The sequence below is a fragment of the Tupaia chinensis genome, unplaced genomic scaffold (genome assembly GCF_000334495.1).
Source record: "Tupaia chinensis unplaced genomic scaffold, TupChi_1.0 Scaffold141517_1, whole genome shotgun sequence".
Classification (NCBI taxonomy): domain Eukaryota; kingdom Metazoa; phylum Chordata; class Mammalia; order Scandentia; family Tupaiidae; genus Tupaia; species Tupaia belangeri.
Genome location: NW_006201378.1, coordinates 1,783,320 through 1,800,681, shown reverse-complemented (window position 1 = coordinate 1,800,681; position 17,362 = coordinate 1,783,320). Strand labels below are relative to the sequence as shown.

General features: G+C 43.4%; 1 protein-coding gene across 13 annotated transcripts in view; it reads left to right on the top strand.

Moving 5' to 3' along the window:
- ARHGEF10 (Rho guanine nucleotide exchange factor 10) overlaps positions 1 to 16,446 on the top strand; it is a 147,363-nt gene extending 130,917 nt beyond the window's left edge. For all 13 annotated transcript variants that reach the window (XM_027766216.1, XM_027766222.1, XM_027766218.1 and 10 more), the window contains 3 exons: positions 3,265 to 3,439; positions 11,952 to 12,074; positions 15,585 to 16,446. In XM_027766216.1, coding sequence (XP_027622017.1) covers positions 3,265 to 3,439; positions 11,952 to 12,074; positions 15,585 to 16,102 — 816 coding nt within the window. In that variant the 3' untranslated portion in view covers positions 16,103 to 16,446. The remainder of the gene's footprint in view (positions 1 to 3,264; positions 3,440 to 11,951; positions 12,075 to 15,584) is intronic.
- The last annotated feature ends 916 nt before the right edge of the window (positions 16,447 to 17,362 follow it).

Here is a 17,362-nt window from a genome sequence, read left to right as displayed (position 1 = left end):
CCCCATAGAGTGTAGACAATTGGTATAAAGTAGAGACATAAAATAAGTCTCCTTCATAACCTGGCTTGCTTCACTCAGCAATAAATCTTCCATATTCATCCACCTTCTATCAAATGCCAGGTCTTGTTTTTTATAGCCGAGTAGTATTCCATAGAGTACATGTACTACAGTTTTTCCATCCATTCATCTGTTCATGGACATTCGGGTTGATTCCAGGTCCTAGCAATTGTAAATAATGCCACAGTAAACTTAGATGTGCAAGCACTTTTTTTTTTTGGAGAGATTTTTTTTTCACTGTAGGGCGCGTGCGCTCGCCAGACAGACAGAGAGAGACATAGAGACAGAAAGCGAGAAATCACCCCCCAGGGGGGATGGTCACGCCGCAATCCCTTCTCCTCCATTCTCCTTTCGGGATCTTGGGCACGCACACACACGCGCCTGGCGTGAGTTTTAAGCCACCGGGTCCGGGACACGAACCACGGTCGACTACGTGGGAGTCCAGTGACATAGCCATTACGCTAACTGCTGGTTCCCTGCAAGCACTTTTTCAAGAGTGTTCTCCTATTCTTTGGGTAGATACCTAGGAGTAGAATTGCTAGATCATATGGTAGTTCTACTTGTAGATCTTTGAGGAACCTCTATATTGTTCTCCACCGTGGCTGTACTAATTTACTTTCCATCTAACAGTGTAGGAAAATTCCCTTTTCACCATAGCCTCACCAGGAATTATCATTTTTTTTTTAATCTTAAACATTCAGGGGTTAGGTGGTATCTCATTGTGGTTTTGAGTTGCATTTCCCTTATGATGAGGGATGTTGAGCACTTTTTTTTCATATGCTTTTTAAGTGTTTTTTTCCTTAGAGAGTTGTTTTTTCAGGTTTTTTTTTTTTTTTTTTTAGAGGTTTTTGCTATTGGGCGCGTGCATTTGCCAGATAGACAGAGAGAGACAGAGAGACAGAAGTGAGAAATCACCTCCCGGGGGGATGGCCACACCACAGTCCCTTTTCCTCCATTCTCCTCTGGGGATCTTGGGCACGCACGCACATGCGCCTGGCATGAGTTTTAAGCCACCGGGTCCGGGACGCGAACCGTGGTTGACTACGTGGGAGTCCAGCGACATAGTCATTATGCTAACTGCTGATCCCAAGGTCATTTTTCTATCTTTTAATTGTATTGATTCTTTTTCAGGTAAGCTTCTTGAGTTCTATGTGTATTCTGGTTATCAGTCCCTTGTCTCAGGCATAGTTTACAAATTATTCTGAGGGTTATTGATCCTCACTAATGACTGTATCTTTTGCTGTGCAGAAACTTCTTATTCTGATGTAATTCCACCTGTCTGTTTTTGGTATTATTGCCTGTGCTTTGGGGGTCTTATTTAAGAAGTCTTTGCCTACTCTAATGTCTCCAAGAGTTTCCCCAGTGTTTTTCACCAGTAGTTTTATAGTTTGAGGTCTTAGGTTTAGGTCTTTGATCCACTTTGAGTTGATTTTTGCTAATGGTGAGAGATAGAGGTCCAGATTCATCTTGATGTAGGTGGATACCCAATTTTTCCAGTACCATTTATTAAAGAGATTTTCTTTTTCCCACTGGATTGATGGGTGCCCTCTGTCAAAAATCAGTTGGCTGTATGTTTGGGGGTTATTTCCGGGTTTCTATCCATCCATTGGCCCACCTGTCTGGTTTCGTCCAATGCCATGCTGCTTTTGTTATCACCACTTCGTGTTACGTTTTGGGGTCAGGGGTGAGATGCCTCCTACTCCACTCTTCTTGGGCAGGATTGCTTTGGCAATATGGGATCTTTTATGATTCCAGACAAATTCTATAGTCTTTTCTAGATCTCTGGTAATTTGATTGGGATTGTGTTAAATATGTAGATTAACTCTTAGGAAAGAAAAAACTCTGTTTTTCCCCTTGTAAGTATTTTTCTGGATGACATATTTCCAGTTTATAAAATTGTGCCAGGACTATGATTTGCTGTAAATTTCAAGAACATTTAGGACGCTGCTTTCTTGCATGGTATTTCTAGGATCTGCCCCCTTCCTCCAATCCTTGATTGGTGGACCAGCAGCCACAGCTGTTTACTGCTCCAGCTCTGTGCAGGGTGGTGGTATGTGGGTGGCACTAGTGGATGGATCAGCCCAGTGACTGCCTACTGGGGAACTGCAGGTGCCAGGCATGCACCTGAGGAAAGATGGGTGGTATGCAGTGTCTGTGCAAACACCAGGTTACAATGATTGAGGCAAAAGTACCTGTGAGTCCATGAAGGGCAGGGGCATCAGGACAGAGTTCTCAGAGGTGTAGGTTGTAAGTGAACCTGGAAACTTGGGAGGGACCTGGTCAAATGGAGAAGCAGAAGGTGATCTTTCCAGGGGACAGAGCCAGAGGGGGATGCCATTCAGAACCCTGGTGAACCCAAGACTGTTCACAGCAGCAGAATCAGGGTGGCCTTGGAGGGCTCACCTACAGAGCCAGTGAGAGAATCCATGCTATGGATCATGAAGCATTGTGACAACTCAGGGGGGGTCAAGGCAAGTGGATTACTCCCTTGGTCAGTGCCCTGCCCCTTTTCCTCCTCTCACCAATGTACCCAGTTGTCCTGTGTCCCCCTTTGGACCCAAGTTTAGTGACTCAGGCCCCTCAGCAAGTCATGACTCCATGTTTTTCTTTTTTTTTAGAGAGATTTTTGCTACAGGGTGAGTGCACTTGCTGGAGACACAGATAGAGACAGAGAGACAGAAAGTGAGAAATTACCCCTGGGGGGATGGCCACACCGCAATCCCTTCTCCTCTCTTCTCCTTATGGGATCTTGGGCATGTATGCACACACTCCCAGCATGAGTTTCAAGCCACCAGGTCTGGCACTTGAACCACAGTTGGCCATGTGAGAGTCCAGCAACGTAACTATTATACCACCTGCTGGTCCCACCATATTTTTGAAGTTTCAGGTTTCTCAGCTCACAAAGGTGCATCAATAACTGGAAGATGCAGGTAAATTCTGAAAAGTACTTTAATCTGCTTGGAGAAAAATAAGAACAATGGTGTCATCTTACCTACAGGGAAAGGTCTGTGGCTTGGGAGCAATGGTCTGTATTGTGTCACAGGCCATCAAATGCCATTTCAGCCACAAGCTGCTTGATCAGATGAGTGGCACGACTTAGATTTACCCTGTGCTTGGGGGGGCCATTCAACAGATTCTATGCTCAGTGCTACAACTCCAGGCTCATCCCCAATGCTCCCCTCCATGACCTTCTCTTCATTTTCTCAGAATCAGCTGGAGGCCCACCAAGAGGAAGGGATGGTCATCTCCCACATGGCCGTGGCTGGCGTGGGGATTTGGATTGCCTTCACCTCCGGGTCCACCCTTCGCCTCTTTCACACAGAAACGCTCAAGCACCTGCAGGACATTAACATCGCCACCCCAGTTCACAACATGCTGCCAGGTGATGGGATGTGGGGGCACGTGGGTTGGGAGGGTGGTCCGAGAACTTCCACGTCCATGGCATCCGTGTCCATTAAGTGACTGCCTGTGTTAAATTACTACCTATACTTCATAGTCCACAGCAGGTAATCACAGATGATTTCTCATTGTTGTCTTTTTTTTTAAAGAATTATTTATTTAATTGTATTCATTGTCATTATTTCATTTTCTTTTCTTTTTATTTTTTTGAAATTGAGTAGAGAGAGAAGGAAAGTGAGAAAGTAAGCTGCCAGATTCAGGACCTAAACCATAGTCAGCCATGTGGGAGTCCAGCCACTTTAACCACTACGCCACCTGCAGGCCCCATGTCATTGTTATCCTAACAAGGCACTGGATGAGCAAGGGCTACAGGTTGGAGAATATAGAGAAGGAGAAGATTCAGCAGGGTTGGGAAGAGGACATTCAAGGACTGTCCTTTGTGTGTGTGTGTGTGTGTGTGTGTGTGTGGTCATAAGGTGTATGTACTTGCCAGAAGGAGAAAGAAAGAAAAATTGAGATCATCCCCTAGGGAGGATGGCCACGCCATGATCCCTTCACCTTCATTCTCCTCTCAGGACTTTAGGCACACACACACACACTCACCCAGCATGATTTTCAGGCCTCCAGATCTGGAACTCAAACCACAGTCACCCATGTGGAATCCAGTACCTTAACATAGCAAGCACACCCACCACTGGTTGGCCCCCAAGGAATGTCTTAACAGACAGTATATCTTATGTGGAATTGTTATGCATTGTTATCTATCTCAGTTCTCTTCAGGTTACTAATATCATAGGCTGTGTGGGTTATAAAGAACACAGTTCTTTCTCACAGTTCTGGAGGCTGGAAGTCCAAGATCAAGAGGCCAGTTCTAGTGAGATCTCTCTTTCTAGTTTGCAGATGACTACCTTCTGACTATGTCACCGCATGGTACAGAGAGAGGAAAAGCATTCTCATCTCTTGTTCTTCTTAGGAAGGCACTAATTCCATCATAGGGGCCCTACCCTTATGACTGCATCTTAACCTAATCTTCTAAAGACTCCATCTCCAAATACCATCACATTGGTTGTTAGAGCTTAAACATATGGATTGGGGAAGACACAAACACTCAGTCCATGACAGTTACCATTAATGGTTCATTGAAAAAAGAATAGTAATTTAGGGTCAGGTTCTAGGAAGGATGCGATACTATCCTTTAACAAGGGGGAGAATGAGGAGGGTGAGAAGGGAGGGAAATCAATCATGAATATTCCTTGGGCCTTCATCTCTTTGGGGACTGTGGGGATAAATGTATTGGGCACAGTGTGTTCAGTGACACTGTTCTTTTCTGTGGGGCTAACTCTATAAATCACTGGTACAATATTATAGGGTACTTTTATTTACTGAGGAGAATAAGACATTTATGTATCATACACATTTATGTTCAGAAAACCAACATGGTTTAGTCTTGGACTCTGAAAGCATACTGGTGCTTTGCTACAGGACTTGAAGAAAGTGTTAACTTCTAAGCACCCGCTGCTGGGACAGATGTTTGCCTTTGGAATCTGTTGTAGTTGTTGGGATAAAACCAACTCAAATTCACAGGTTGCCAAAACACTCACTTGGCTGGCTTGTGAGGGCCCATGTGTTCCAAGTTCTGTCCATGAAGGAAGATGATGAGTGTGTTGTGAGAAAGCAGCCCCTGAGCCCCCTGGGCCTGATCCAGCCTCTGTAGCACAGGCCGGCTCCCAGGCAAGCCAGCTCTGAGGTGGCGGAGGTTCTAGAATCATGAGACCCAGCCAGAGAAATGCAATAGGCAGCTACAGGAACTGCTAGTAGGGTAGGGTCTTGGTCTGCTCTTGGTGTTTTTCCCTCTCCAAGTATGATCAGAAAGAAACTCGTGATGAAGGGAAGGTCCAGTAAAATATGAATGGAGTGTGGAGGAGTTTGTGTTTTGTATTTCGTTTCTTACCAAAATAATCATTGTACATGATTTAATAAAATCAAACAGCATTCACTCCCAGACTGTGGAAAACAAAGCACACAAAAGGCCGCCCTTTGGGCGACCCCGCAGCCTGGTCCCCATCCCCACCACTCCCACCCCATTCACATCGCTTTTAAGAAGTCCCTTTGGGTATTGTCTGTTGACCTGCTCCTGTAGAAGGGAAATAGATAGCGTATGTCCTTCCAGGCATAGAACATGGACACACACTCAACTCCATCCAACACTCCCCCCGTACGACCCACAAACAACACACGCAAGAACCTTCCTCCTCCCCTTGTGGTTTAGTCAAAATTCTGCCTACAACACAGCTCACTTAGCGATTACCTACTTTTGACTGTATCGCTGTTATTTGCAACTGAGCTGCAGTGTGATAGAATTACATCTCCCTTCCTCAAGACGCCTTCACCACTTCAGTTAATGACATCCTCGTTCTTGCCCTTTGTGGAGTGTCCAGAGGGCTGATCACTGGGCCATCCCAAACTCACCCACACTGTTGTTCTGCTCAGTACCCTCAGATGTCCCGGATCTTCGGTACCATTTTCCCGGGGCCCGCCTTCCTCTGCTTCTCTAGTTTTCCCTGGGCCTGAGGAGGGCGTCCATCCTGGGACAATGCACATACTCTGTCTCTCTCCTCTGAGGATCCCTTCTGTTTTGGATCTTTCTTTATTCCTACGAAAATGATTAGGTCTGTGCTTTAGGTGTATTGGAAGATAAACACAGGCATTTAATCCAGAAGGGAGTGGAGTGTCCTTGGTTGGCAGTCTTCGCTCCATGCATGTGTTACGTTTGAAATAGCTCCAGTTTCACTGACTTCCCAGGGACACTGTGTGCTTTTGTCTTCATCCACATTCTTTTCCAGGTTGCGACCTGTGACCCTGCCCTAGTAACTAGGAGACAGTGGGTCATTTAAGTAGAGCTCAGTTGCACTAGGAATTTGATTGTCTTTGTTTTGCCTCTTGACAGAGGTTCTCTCATAAGCTCCTCCGAGCAGTGCAGTCTCAAATCGTTCTGATTTCCATTGTATCAGAGGGAACAAGAGGGCCAGAGAGTCTTTTTCTCTTTTATGTTTTCTTGAATCATCTCACCTTTTAGCCAGTATTTCAGAGCAAGAAACATTATCGCATTTTAATTTCTGTATAAACCTTTCAATTAGTGTATGTTTATATTTAAGTATATTGACTATGAGGTCACTTGGGTTATTAACACACGCTGGAAACTTCTGTTTATCACTACTCAGGATGTTTCCTGAAAGCCTCCACATGTCCTGTCTTCACAAGTAGACAAATCCTCCACTCTAGAGTTGAATTCATGATGTTGCCCCACAAGGTTTTGATACATGCACATACACACACATATGTATGTATCTGTACCTACAGTTCAGTAGTATGTAAAAATCATCTTTTTGTGCTATTGCTGGAATGTAAAAATGAAGTAAGGTTTTATAGAAGAAGATATGCCAAACCAGAAAGAACAAACTTTTAAAAAATACTGTAACTTACACCTTTTCTCTGTTGACAAAACTTGATTAAATCTCTTTCCTTCCTCGGAGGTCTCGGTGTCCTTTCCCCTGTGGAAGACACAGATCTGTATCTAATGAGCTGAGACTTTTTCTTTCTCTTACTTGAATTTAGTTCTGAAAACTATGCAGTCATTTTTTTTCTCATAAACCACACCCAATTTAACACAGTGTAACGACTGGTAAAACATGCTGTAAGTAGCGTGCACACTGTTTAAAGTGGTGATTGCATTTCTAACTTATAAAGGAGTAGAACTTACAGTAAGTAAGTTGAAAGGCGAATGATCTGATCTGGGTTTTAAGCAGTCACAAGAAATTACATCCCGATGCATGTTTCCTGCTTTTTACGGAACACTGAAAGGGTATTTTTTATGGAAAAGTCTGAGGTTCCATGTTAAATTTAGCCTTTCTGTCTCCACTGAGCAAATGGATAGCCTACAGGAGTGACAATGACCAAATAAAATGGCAGTGTTTCCTCTTTTTTATTAAGAATTATTTTATTTTATCGTCCTCCCTCTCTCTCTCCCTCCCTCCCTCCCTCCTTCCCTCCCTTCCTTCCTTCCTCCCTCCCTCCCTCCCTCCCTTCCTCCCTTCCTCCTTCTCTCTCTTTCTCTCTCTCTTTCTTTCTTCTTTTCCGTTTGACCAGAGAGGGACAGAGAGAGAGAGAGGGAAAGCGAGAACACAAGCCATCAGGTCCGGGACTTGAACCACGGTTGACTGTATGGGAGTCCAGCACCCTTAACCACCATGCCACCTGCCAGCCCCAGCATTTCCACTTAAAAAAAAAAAAAAACAGTATAATTATTCTGAATACTATAGACAAGGGGTCCCCAACCTCTAGGCCACGGACCAGTACTGGTCTTTATTATTATAGCATAGTAATAATAAAAAAAAAAGTACATAATAAATTAATGTGTATGAATCATCCTGAAATCATCCCATTTGCTCCAGTCCATGGAGAAATTGTCTTCCACAAAACCAATTCCTGGTGCCAAAAAGATTGGGGATCACTGCCATAGACCACAGTTTCAGAAGGAAACTGAATGAACCAGACTGGACTCAAGATTATTTACCAATTAAGGAACAAATCTGGGGAATTGGGTTTTGCATGCTCTTTCGGCCACAGTCATCTCGTATTAACCAGCATATCGGCCCTGGTTTATTCTTTGGTTTATGATCTGGGCCAGAAGGGGAGACAGTGGATTTCCCTTGTAGCGGTGTCCTGCCATACTTTGAAGACTTGTTTGTTTTTATTTGTTACTCTGTATATTTATTGTAAATATTTGCATAAATGTGGATGGCACCATGTAAGCCTCTCACCAGCGCCTCTTCCAGGCTGCCCTCCTTGACTGGAGATGGTATGTCGGCTCTGTGAGTGGAAAAGATAGGCACTTCTGATAGGGTCTCCCCCCATGATCACTTCCCTAGCCCTCCAGCTAGTCGGATCTTGGGCACGTGCGTCTGGCATGTTTCAGCTTGACGTGGGATCCAAACCCTTGGTAGCCACGTGGGTTCCAGCACTGCAGTTCAGTACGCTGCAGCCTGTGCCACCAGGCTGAGCTACAAATGGCTTTTATATGGCAAGAAAATCAGTCCTGTTTTGAGGTACAGGAAGTGAGCACCATCTCTGTCGTGATGAGATTCTGCACTCAGTTATGGTCATTATGTTATGAGACGAGGTTATTAAAATTAGAAGCTTTAGGGGCCAGCAGGTGGTGTGGTGGTTAAGGGCACTGGATTCCCACATGGCCGACTGCGATCTGAATCCCGGACCTGGTGGCTTGCTTTCTCATTTGCTCTCTCTCTCTCTCTCTCTTTTGGTCGCTCTGTCCTTCTCTGGTCAAATTTAAATAAATAAATGAATATAGTTAAATAAAATAATTCTTTAAAAAAGTTAGAAGCTTTAAATGGAAAATAATATTTCAGACCCATACATCAGGCACTGTTGGAAAGAGCTACTGTTTTAAATAAACAAAGTTCAGGTGGGAAACCAAGTCCAGGCGTTACTTTCTCCCAGCAGCCTTGCCAAGGTTTCCACAAATCTTAAGGAAGACGGAGAGAGCAGGCTCAGAGTTTATGCCTGGATGCAGATTTGCTTGCTGTCTCCCTGAGATGGCATGTTTAAGACTTAAAATACCTACCATGAAGGAGGCCAGCTGATGGCATACTGGTTATGTTGCTGCACTCCCACATAGTTGACCGCGGTTCCAGTCCCAGACCTGGCAGCTTAAAATTCACATAAGGCACACATACATGCATGCCAAAATCCTAAGAGGAGAGTGGAGAAGGGGTTGCAGAGTGGCCATCCCCACAGAGGGGTGATTTCTTGCTTTCTGTCTCTATTTCTGGGGGCAGACACAGGCGCCCTATAAAAAAAAATTTCTCCCCAAAAAAAAAAAAAAAAAAATTATTGCCATGGAGTCAAACTGATACATCTGTATTTACTTTAGTGTCCCCTAACATGTTGGGGTCAGCCCCCCACCATCAGAGGCGCCATCTTATAACATGGTGAAGTAACAGTCAGTAATAGGAGTTGTAAATTACACGCAGCATTAACTTCTAAACCTCCACCTCTTCAGTGTTTCTCATTAACTTTTCTTTAACTTGCCAGAGGGCATTTGAGCTCACCAGAGATAGAGACAGATAAAGAGGGAGGAGAAACCATCCCCCTGGGGTGTGGTCATGCCGCAATTCCTTATGTATGTATCTCCCTTCTGTTGGAATTTGGGGCACATACACACACACACACACACACACACACACACACACGCACATGCACATGGCATGTTCTTCAAGCCACTCAGGCCAGGATTCAAACTGCGTGATGGGCCCTGTGAGCTCTGGCTTTCCTAACCACCAGGCCACAAAGCTGGTGCGCTCACTAGTTTTTGAAAGTAAAAGCACCTTGCTCACTCATAGGACAATGTTGTGGATTACCCACCGCTCCAGTATATCGCAAAGACTCGAGCTACTCAAAAACAGGTGGATATTCAGAATTCCAGGGGACATAAACATGATTATCTTTTTTTAGAAAAACGTGACTACCTTTTTTGTTGTTGTTGGGCATGTGGGAGTCCACCTGATGGCCCCAATATTTTATTTATTTATTACAATTTTTATTTCATTTTCTTTTATATATTCAATCACATTATTTAGCTTACAAAATGAATATTTCAACAGCTGAACATGTCTCCCTAGTCCAGTTGATAAAACTGTAAAATATCTTCAACAGATAATATCATATTTCTTTGTCCCATTAATGCTTTGCCTCCCTACTTTTCTTCTAAATGTCCTTTCTCAGACCCTACTCTTCCGCACACACTGTATCTGGTATTTATATCTATATACGGTGTTTCTATATCCTTTAGTCAATTAGTTTCAGTCATAGAGTACAGACACTCAGTATATATTAAGTGGGGACATACAATGCCTCTCCTTCAAAGCCTGACTTAGTTCACTCAGCAGCAAATCTTCCATATGCATCCACTTCCAGTCAAAAGCCAGGGTTTTGTTGTGGTTTTTTTATGGCTAAATAGTATTCCATAGAGTATATGTGCCACAGTTTTACTCTCTATTCATCTGTTCGTGGGCATTTGGGTTAGTTCCATGACTTAGCAATTGTGAATAGTGCCGCAGTAAACATTGATGTATAAATCAATGTATGAATCAATGTTTAGCAATAAAAACCAAATGCCTGTTGTTTGCTGTTTTTTCTTTTGTTTAGTGGTGGTGTCGTTTTGCTGTTGCCTAAGTAGTTCAGACAAATGACTTCTGTGGACACGCTCAGCTCATCTCCCTTTGTCCCTGGTATTGGAATGTTTGCTTTTCATGCTCTTTAGCTAACTTTATACACTTAAGGGGGACATGTGGTGCTGAAAATGACTTCTGTGTCTACAGAAAGGAACCATACTCAAGCATTCATTCTGGTCTCTCAGGAGCAAACTCACAAGAATTAGCCTCCTATGCTCACCAGCTTTGGGGTGACACAGAAATGATAGAAGTTTTCATAAATCCCTCTTTGAAAACATGCTCATGAGAGTGTCAGAGGCAACAGTATTATGTGAAAGTCCAGAATCACCCCTTAAAATTAGAGCCATATGAGAGATATTTGAAGCCTGATTCAACTGCTTTTTTCCTCTGCCCCTTTCTAGTCCCTTCAGATCTTTGGCTGTAAAGCAAAAACACAATACAAGGGGCGGCAGGTGGCGTGATTAAGGGTGCTGGACTCCCACGTGATCGACCATGGTTCGAGTCCCAGACCTGGAGGCTTTCTCACTTCATGCCTCCCCCAACTCGTGTGTGTGTGTGTGTGTGTGTGTGTGTGTTTAAATATTAAATAATAATAAATAAACTTTTAAAAAATAAACACTTAGAAAACCTTTCTGACTCCAGTGTTTGGTGTCAGTGTTTTCCATACCATGTCTAGCCCTGAGTCCAGGAGATGGACCTTTTGACAGAGCACCTGGAAAGCCTATTAGACAGCATTGTAGTGTAGTCATGTTACCGCATGCTGGCCACTCCGGAAGTCTAGTCTGGCCTGTTAGGAGATCACTGCTCATTGCTCATTTGTGAAGGGCTGACTCTGGGCTCTCAAAGAACCACCAGCTGCTACATATGTGTGTATGTATGTGCATGCGTGTCTACATTGTATAGGAGCAAATGGCTTAACTGATGATCCCAGGCTTGCTTCACCTCTGAAAAAGCCAATCAGAGCAATTCAGAAAACAGAACAGGAGAGCAAGTGCTGCCGACTCCCTGCTGTTTTGTTCAGTGAGGTTCAAGTCAACATTCCCGAGATCTTTATCTTTCTTGACTAGCTGAAGAGCTCACATGACAAATCCTGCCCCGAGGGCTTGGCTTCAGCATGGGAAGACAGCTGTCAGTCTGTGTTGTTTCCAAACAGCTCCCCAAACATCTCATTGACTGTCCCTTCCCGGCACTGCCGAACAAACCAATCTGAAGAGCACGAAGCCACTTCTCTGTCTCCTTGTCCAGGGCACCAGCGGCTGTCTGTGACCAGCCTGCTCGTCTGCCATGGCTTGCTGATGGTTGGCACCAGCCTGGGCATCGTCGTGGCCCTGCCAGTTCCTCGTCTGCAGGGGATTCCCAAAGTGACTGGTGAGTGGACCCTTATGTGGGATGGAGGTAGTTCATCCCGTCTTGTAACCAATATCATTATGCATGTCAGTCTCCGTTGTAATTTAACGTGCTAGGATTGTTTAAACAATTCAAGTTACTTGGAGTAGTTTTTCAATGTACTACTATAAAACTTAATAAACTAAATCTATTAAATCTGAACGGTCAATTTATACTGTTGCTTTTCTATTTCTTGTATTGGTGCTCCAAGGAGAATCTTATCCTGAAAAAAATGTTTTTATATTATTTCTGTGTTGTCACCAATTAGCTTCATTATTTTAGTTTTGCTCAATGAAAATGGGGGCTTTTATGTTTCCTATTGTGAAGAAGGGAGGTCAAGATCTGAAAAGGCTCAGTTGTACTCTTTCTGCAGTGATGGCAGGGAATCAAGTTGGTACAGCTCTTTGGACAGCAGTTTGGCGGAGGGATCATCAGTCTTGAATGAGATCATGTGTCTGACATCAGGATGTCCAATTCAGGAATCTGTCTTAGGAGACAAGCCCAACTAGGAACAAAATGTGATGCAAGAAGACATTTGCCACAGCATTTAACTTTTAAAAAAACTTTTCCAGAGGGCACGTGTGCCCTGCAGAGCCACGCAGGGATTAGGGGTGGGCAGTGAAAAAGTCCCTTCTCTTGCATTCCTCTCAGGATTTTGGGCATGCATATGTGCCCAGTTTGTGTTTCAAGCTGTCAAGTCCAGAAATTGAACCATGCCATGAGCCATGGGGGCTTCAGCTTCCTTAACCACCATACCACTGGTTGGCCCAATATTTAATTTTTAATAGCTCAAAACAAGAGACAATCTCAATTTTCAAAATTAGGAATAGCACGATAGAAAATGGTTGAATTGCCATCAATAGACTAGAAAGCAGCCAGCAAAAATAAAGTGTGTGGAGAACTTTTAACGATAAAGAAAAATGTCGACGCCATAAGTTGAGTAAAACCAAGATGTCAAATTTTATATCAGCCATTGGGGACAAATATTAACAGGAAAAGATTTGTAGGGACTCAAAAAATTGTTAATAAAGATTAAATTTTTATTGTTTCTACCTAACGTCCAGCCAAGACTGTCTCTCTCTCATTTTAGATATACCTTCTTCCCCTCAACAAGCTCTAGTAGCTCTATCGTAAGTAGGTCTGTGGTTTAATAAATTTATACCTTGGCATGTGCACCAATAAAGATTAAGAAATTCCAATTTTAAAAAATACTCAGTTTACTTACTTCAAGAGAAAGAGAGACGCACCCTTAGCACTCCTCTTACTGCAGTCCTCCCCCCGGGATCCCGGGCACCTGTGCGTGTTCAACTGTACATTTAGGTTGACCAAGGAAATGAACCTCAGTCTTCTATATGGTTTCCAGCATTGGAGAGTATTGTGCCATTGCTACCCTGCCACAGCAGTGCCGTGAATTCCTACTGTGTTCATTCGTTTCTTATTTTCTATTTTATTATGCTCTTTATCTTATAATTACCTAGAATTATAAATAGCAAGTATGCATAGTTTAGGCGGTAATGGGAAAAAGATCACGTGCCTGCCACCTGGCCTAGGAAATGGAACATGGTTTCCATAGCAGAGCCCCTGCTACCCCTCCCCAAACTCATTTCTTCTGTCCCCATGTCCACAGAGAGAAGATACAGCAGGGGTAACTACTATCCTGCTGTGAAGATAACCATTTCACTGATTTTCTTCTGGAGAAAATCTTTTATTTTTTAAGCAAACTTCCAAGTCTACCAAACTTTAAAGACTTTTTTTTTTTTCTTTTTCTTTTCTTTCTTTTTTTTTTTTTTAGTGCCAGAGAATGATGCACATGTGTGCAAGAGAGAGAAAGAAGCATCCTGGCAGGGTCTTGTCACACCAAGATCTTTTCCCTAGTTTTCCAGGCCCTTAGAATCTTGGGTATCCACATGCTTGCCTGGCATGTTTTCAAGCAGATCTGGGGATCCAAACCCATGGTTGGCAATCCAGTGCACTGTGGACCGCACAACTTAGGCTAGGCTAAAAAAAAAAAATTTTTTTTTAATATTCTGTCTTCCCATTTTCCATCATTGTTTTTATAAAGTACACATTCCTCTGTTGCTTTTCTCTTTCGTCACTCTCTGAGGATCATCCTTGGTGGTACAACTGTAACCCCTTCCTTTTCATTGCTGTACAGTATGCCTTTAAAAGTATTTACCCCTCCTGCCCATACTTCCTTTGATGGATATTCAGGTGTTTACACATAATGCCTGTGACTATTCACACGACCACCTCTGCTTCCACAGCACAGGTTCCTCCAGGTGTATATGTAGGGGTGAGAGTGCCAGTACGTAGGAATACAGGTGTTCATCTTCACTTGGTGACACTGAGATGTCACCCCAGGTGCTTGGTATCAATTCATGGTGGGCATACATGCAGGTGTGACTCTCTGTAGTCCCACCTGCTCCCCATTTGGGCAGCCTTCTTTATTTTGCCTTCTGTTCATTGAGCAATGGGCTCTCCCCATGGGAAGGTTTTATCATTTAATCTGCTCTAGCCAGGGTAGGATAATGGTTAGGGCTGGGCCTGCTTCAACCTGAAAGCATTTGGTGAAAAGGGATGCTTCTATCCCAATGGCATATCATCTGTGAAGCACCCCAAAAATACGGTCAGTCCCACCCAACATCCAAGGAATCAGTCAGTATTCCAGGAGACATCTACATTGCCTAAGAAGGTTTACAGGTGTTTCTGACACGGATGATAATTTTTAAATTTAAATTGTATCTCTTGAAACCTGAAAAGTCATTTTTAAAAATATATTAGTTTATATGTATGAATAAGAGATAGATTGATGTCAACAGGATCTCTTCTCTTCTCTCCTGTCCCACTTCCCAGTTAGCTAGGTCTACAGACATGAGCCACTACATCCATCCAGGAGACAAACCTGGACATTTCTGTGACCTCAGCCTCTGAGTAGAGCATGTTAGCAGCATGAACCACTGCAGCTGGGCCCTAAAAGTCCTAATCTTAATTGAAACTACAGAATTAACTTGTTCTAACTGCAGAACCTTTTTGTAATGAAAAAAAAAATGGCAAGAAGCTACCTATAACTTGGGCATCTTATTCATTAAACACATTCCAGGCTTTAATCTTTTAAATAAAGACTTAGGAAAACCTAACACATTCCCATAGAGCAAGAAAGAGGTGTTCCATGCAGAGAACAGGAAAATGACTACTTTACTACTTTGAAAGTATGGTAGGAGTGTAGGAACTGAGGTGCTGCTGGAAAACAATACAGTATTGTGTTCTGGATAGTCATTTTCCAAAAAATTATTTAAATCCACCAAACATCTTTAAGATTACCCTTCAGAAGCTATTTTTATTTTCACCTATCATTCAGGTACTAACATTACTTCCAGGGTTTTGTTATTTGGGTGGAGCGAGGTGCGTTGAGGTGAATCATGGACTTTCTCTATTCTTCTGTAATAGATTGTTTCTTTTAAAGACAAGAGCTGAACTCTTTCCTCTTTTCAGGAAGAGGTATGGTCTCCTACCATGCACATAACGGTCCTGTGAAATTCATTGTCATGGCTACAGCTTTACACAAGAAAGACCAAGACAAATCTAGGGACAGCCTGCCCTCTGTCCCTGACCCCCAGGAGGAGGACCAGAAGGACGTGCTTCCCAGTGAGGAATCCAATTTTTGCCCCAGCCAGAGCCACCCTGACGGGGCCGTCTGGTTGGGAGATCCGCCAGGATTGATGAGTCAGAAAAGCGATCTGTCTTCCTCATCCGGATCCCTGAGCTTGTCCCACGGCTCCAGCTCTCTCGAGCACAGAGCAGAGGACAGCATCCTCTACGACCTCCTTAAGGACCCCACCTCACTTCGGAGCAAAGCACGGCGGTCCAGGAAAGCCAGGGCCAGCTCAGCACTGGTGGTGTGTGGAGGCCAGGGCCACAGACGGGTGCACAGGAAGGCCAGGCAGCCAGGCCAGGAGGAGCTGGTGTCCTCCGTGATGGTCTGGCAGATCCCCCCGCTGCTGAACGTATAGGCAGGACGGCACGTCTTCTGGTATCTGAATTCGCAGTCAAGAATTGACTTCTCATCTAAATCAGATGGTGTGAGCAACTGAGCTCTGTCTACACTGGTTGGGGATCTATTGAAAACCGTCTTTGGGAAGGAAATGTGCAACATCATCATGCATCATCGCGGCCAGCTCTTTCCTTCTCTTCCACACAGCAGAACTAAATGTGAACACTTCTAAAGGAAGTGGAAGATGGATACAGTTTGTGAGTCACTGAGTAAAGTTCTGGGAAAACACCACATTCTTGATTTTTTTTTTTTTTTAAGTTTTGCGCTAGAGTAGATGTGCTCACCAGAGAGACAGAGACAGAGAGAGGGAAAGTGAGAATTCACCCCTGGGGGGATGGCCATATACAATCCCTTCTCCATTCTCCTCTCAGAATTTCGGGCACACACGCACATGTGCCTGGTGTGATTTTCAAGCTGCTGGGTCCAGGAATCAAACTGTGGAGTCAGCCATGTGGGATCTAGCTCCCTTAACCACCAAACCGTCTGGCTGGTACAACCACATCCTTTTTGACTGCTGTAGACCATACATAAATACTAAATGTTAAACTTCATCAGCTTCATACCTGTCTGTGTATTATATACTGAGAGTTTGCAGACTAAGAATTTATGGGAAAAATAGTATATTCAGTAGTGTAGAAATTTATTAACAATTCTTAAAATAATTTTACTTGATTCAGATTCACTTCTATTTATATTCTATATTTTTAAAATTCCTGAACAGAATTTGTAACTAAGATTTAAAAAGCCAGGTGACTCTGCCAGCCCAGATACGTATAATTTGTTTTCAGGTGAACTGAGTTTTCCAAAGTGGTATAATGTGTGAACTATATATTTTAACAAAGTATTTTTATATTGCATTTTTCTATTAAACAATTAACAGATTTTAATGTTTTAGTCGACATGTTATCTAAGGCATTCCATAAATAGTAATTGCTTTAAACCAAAATGTTCAGTACCTATCAACATTTAGACTCAAGCATCAACACCAAATTATCTTCCTCTTCTTCTATTATGTAGTATTCACAGCCACATTAGAAATATGCGTGTGTTAGTATTGTAGGAAACATGCAGGAGACGTCTCAGTTGGTTCTTCCTTGTGGTTTCTTGCACCTGTTGACCTGGAATGCTCTGTCCCTTGTGAATGTACATTCTGAATGATTCCTGGTGCTCGTCAATGTGGGTGTGCTGTTGCTGGCAATGGGACCCAGGCCCAGAAAAC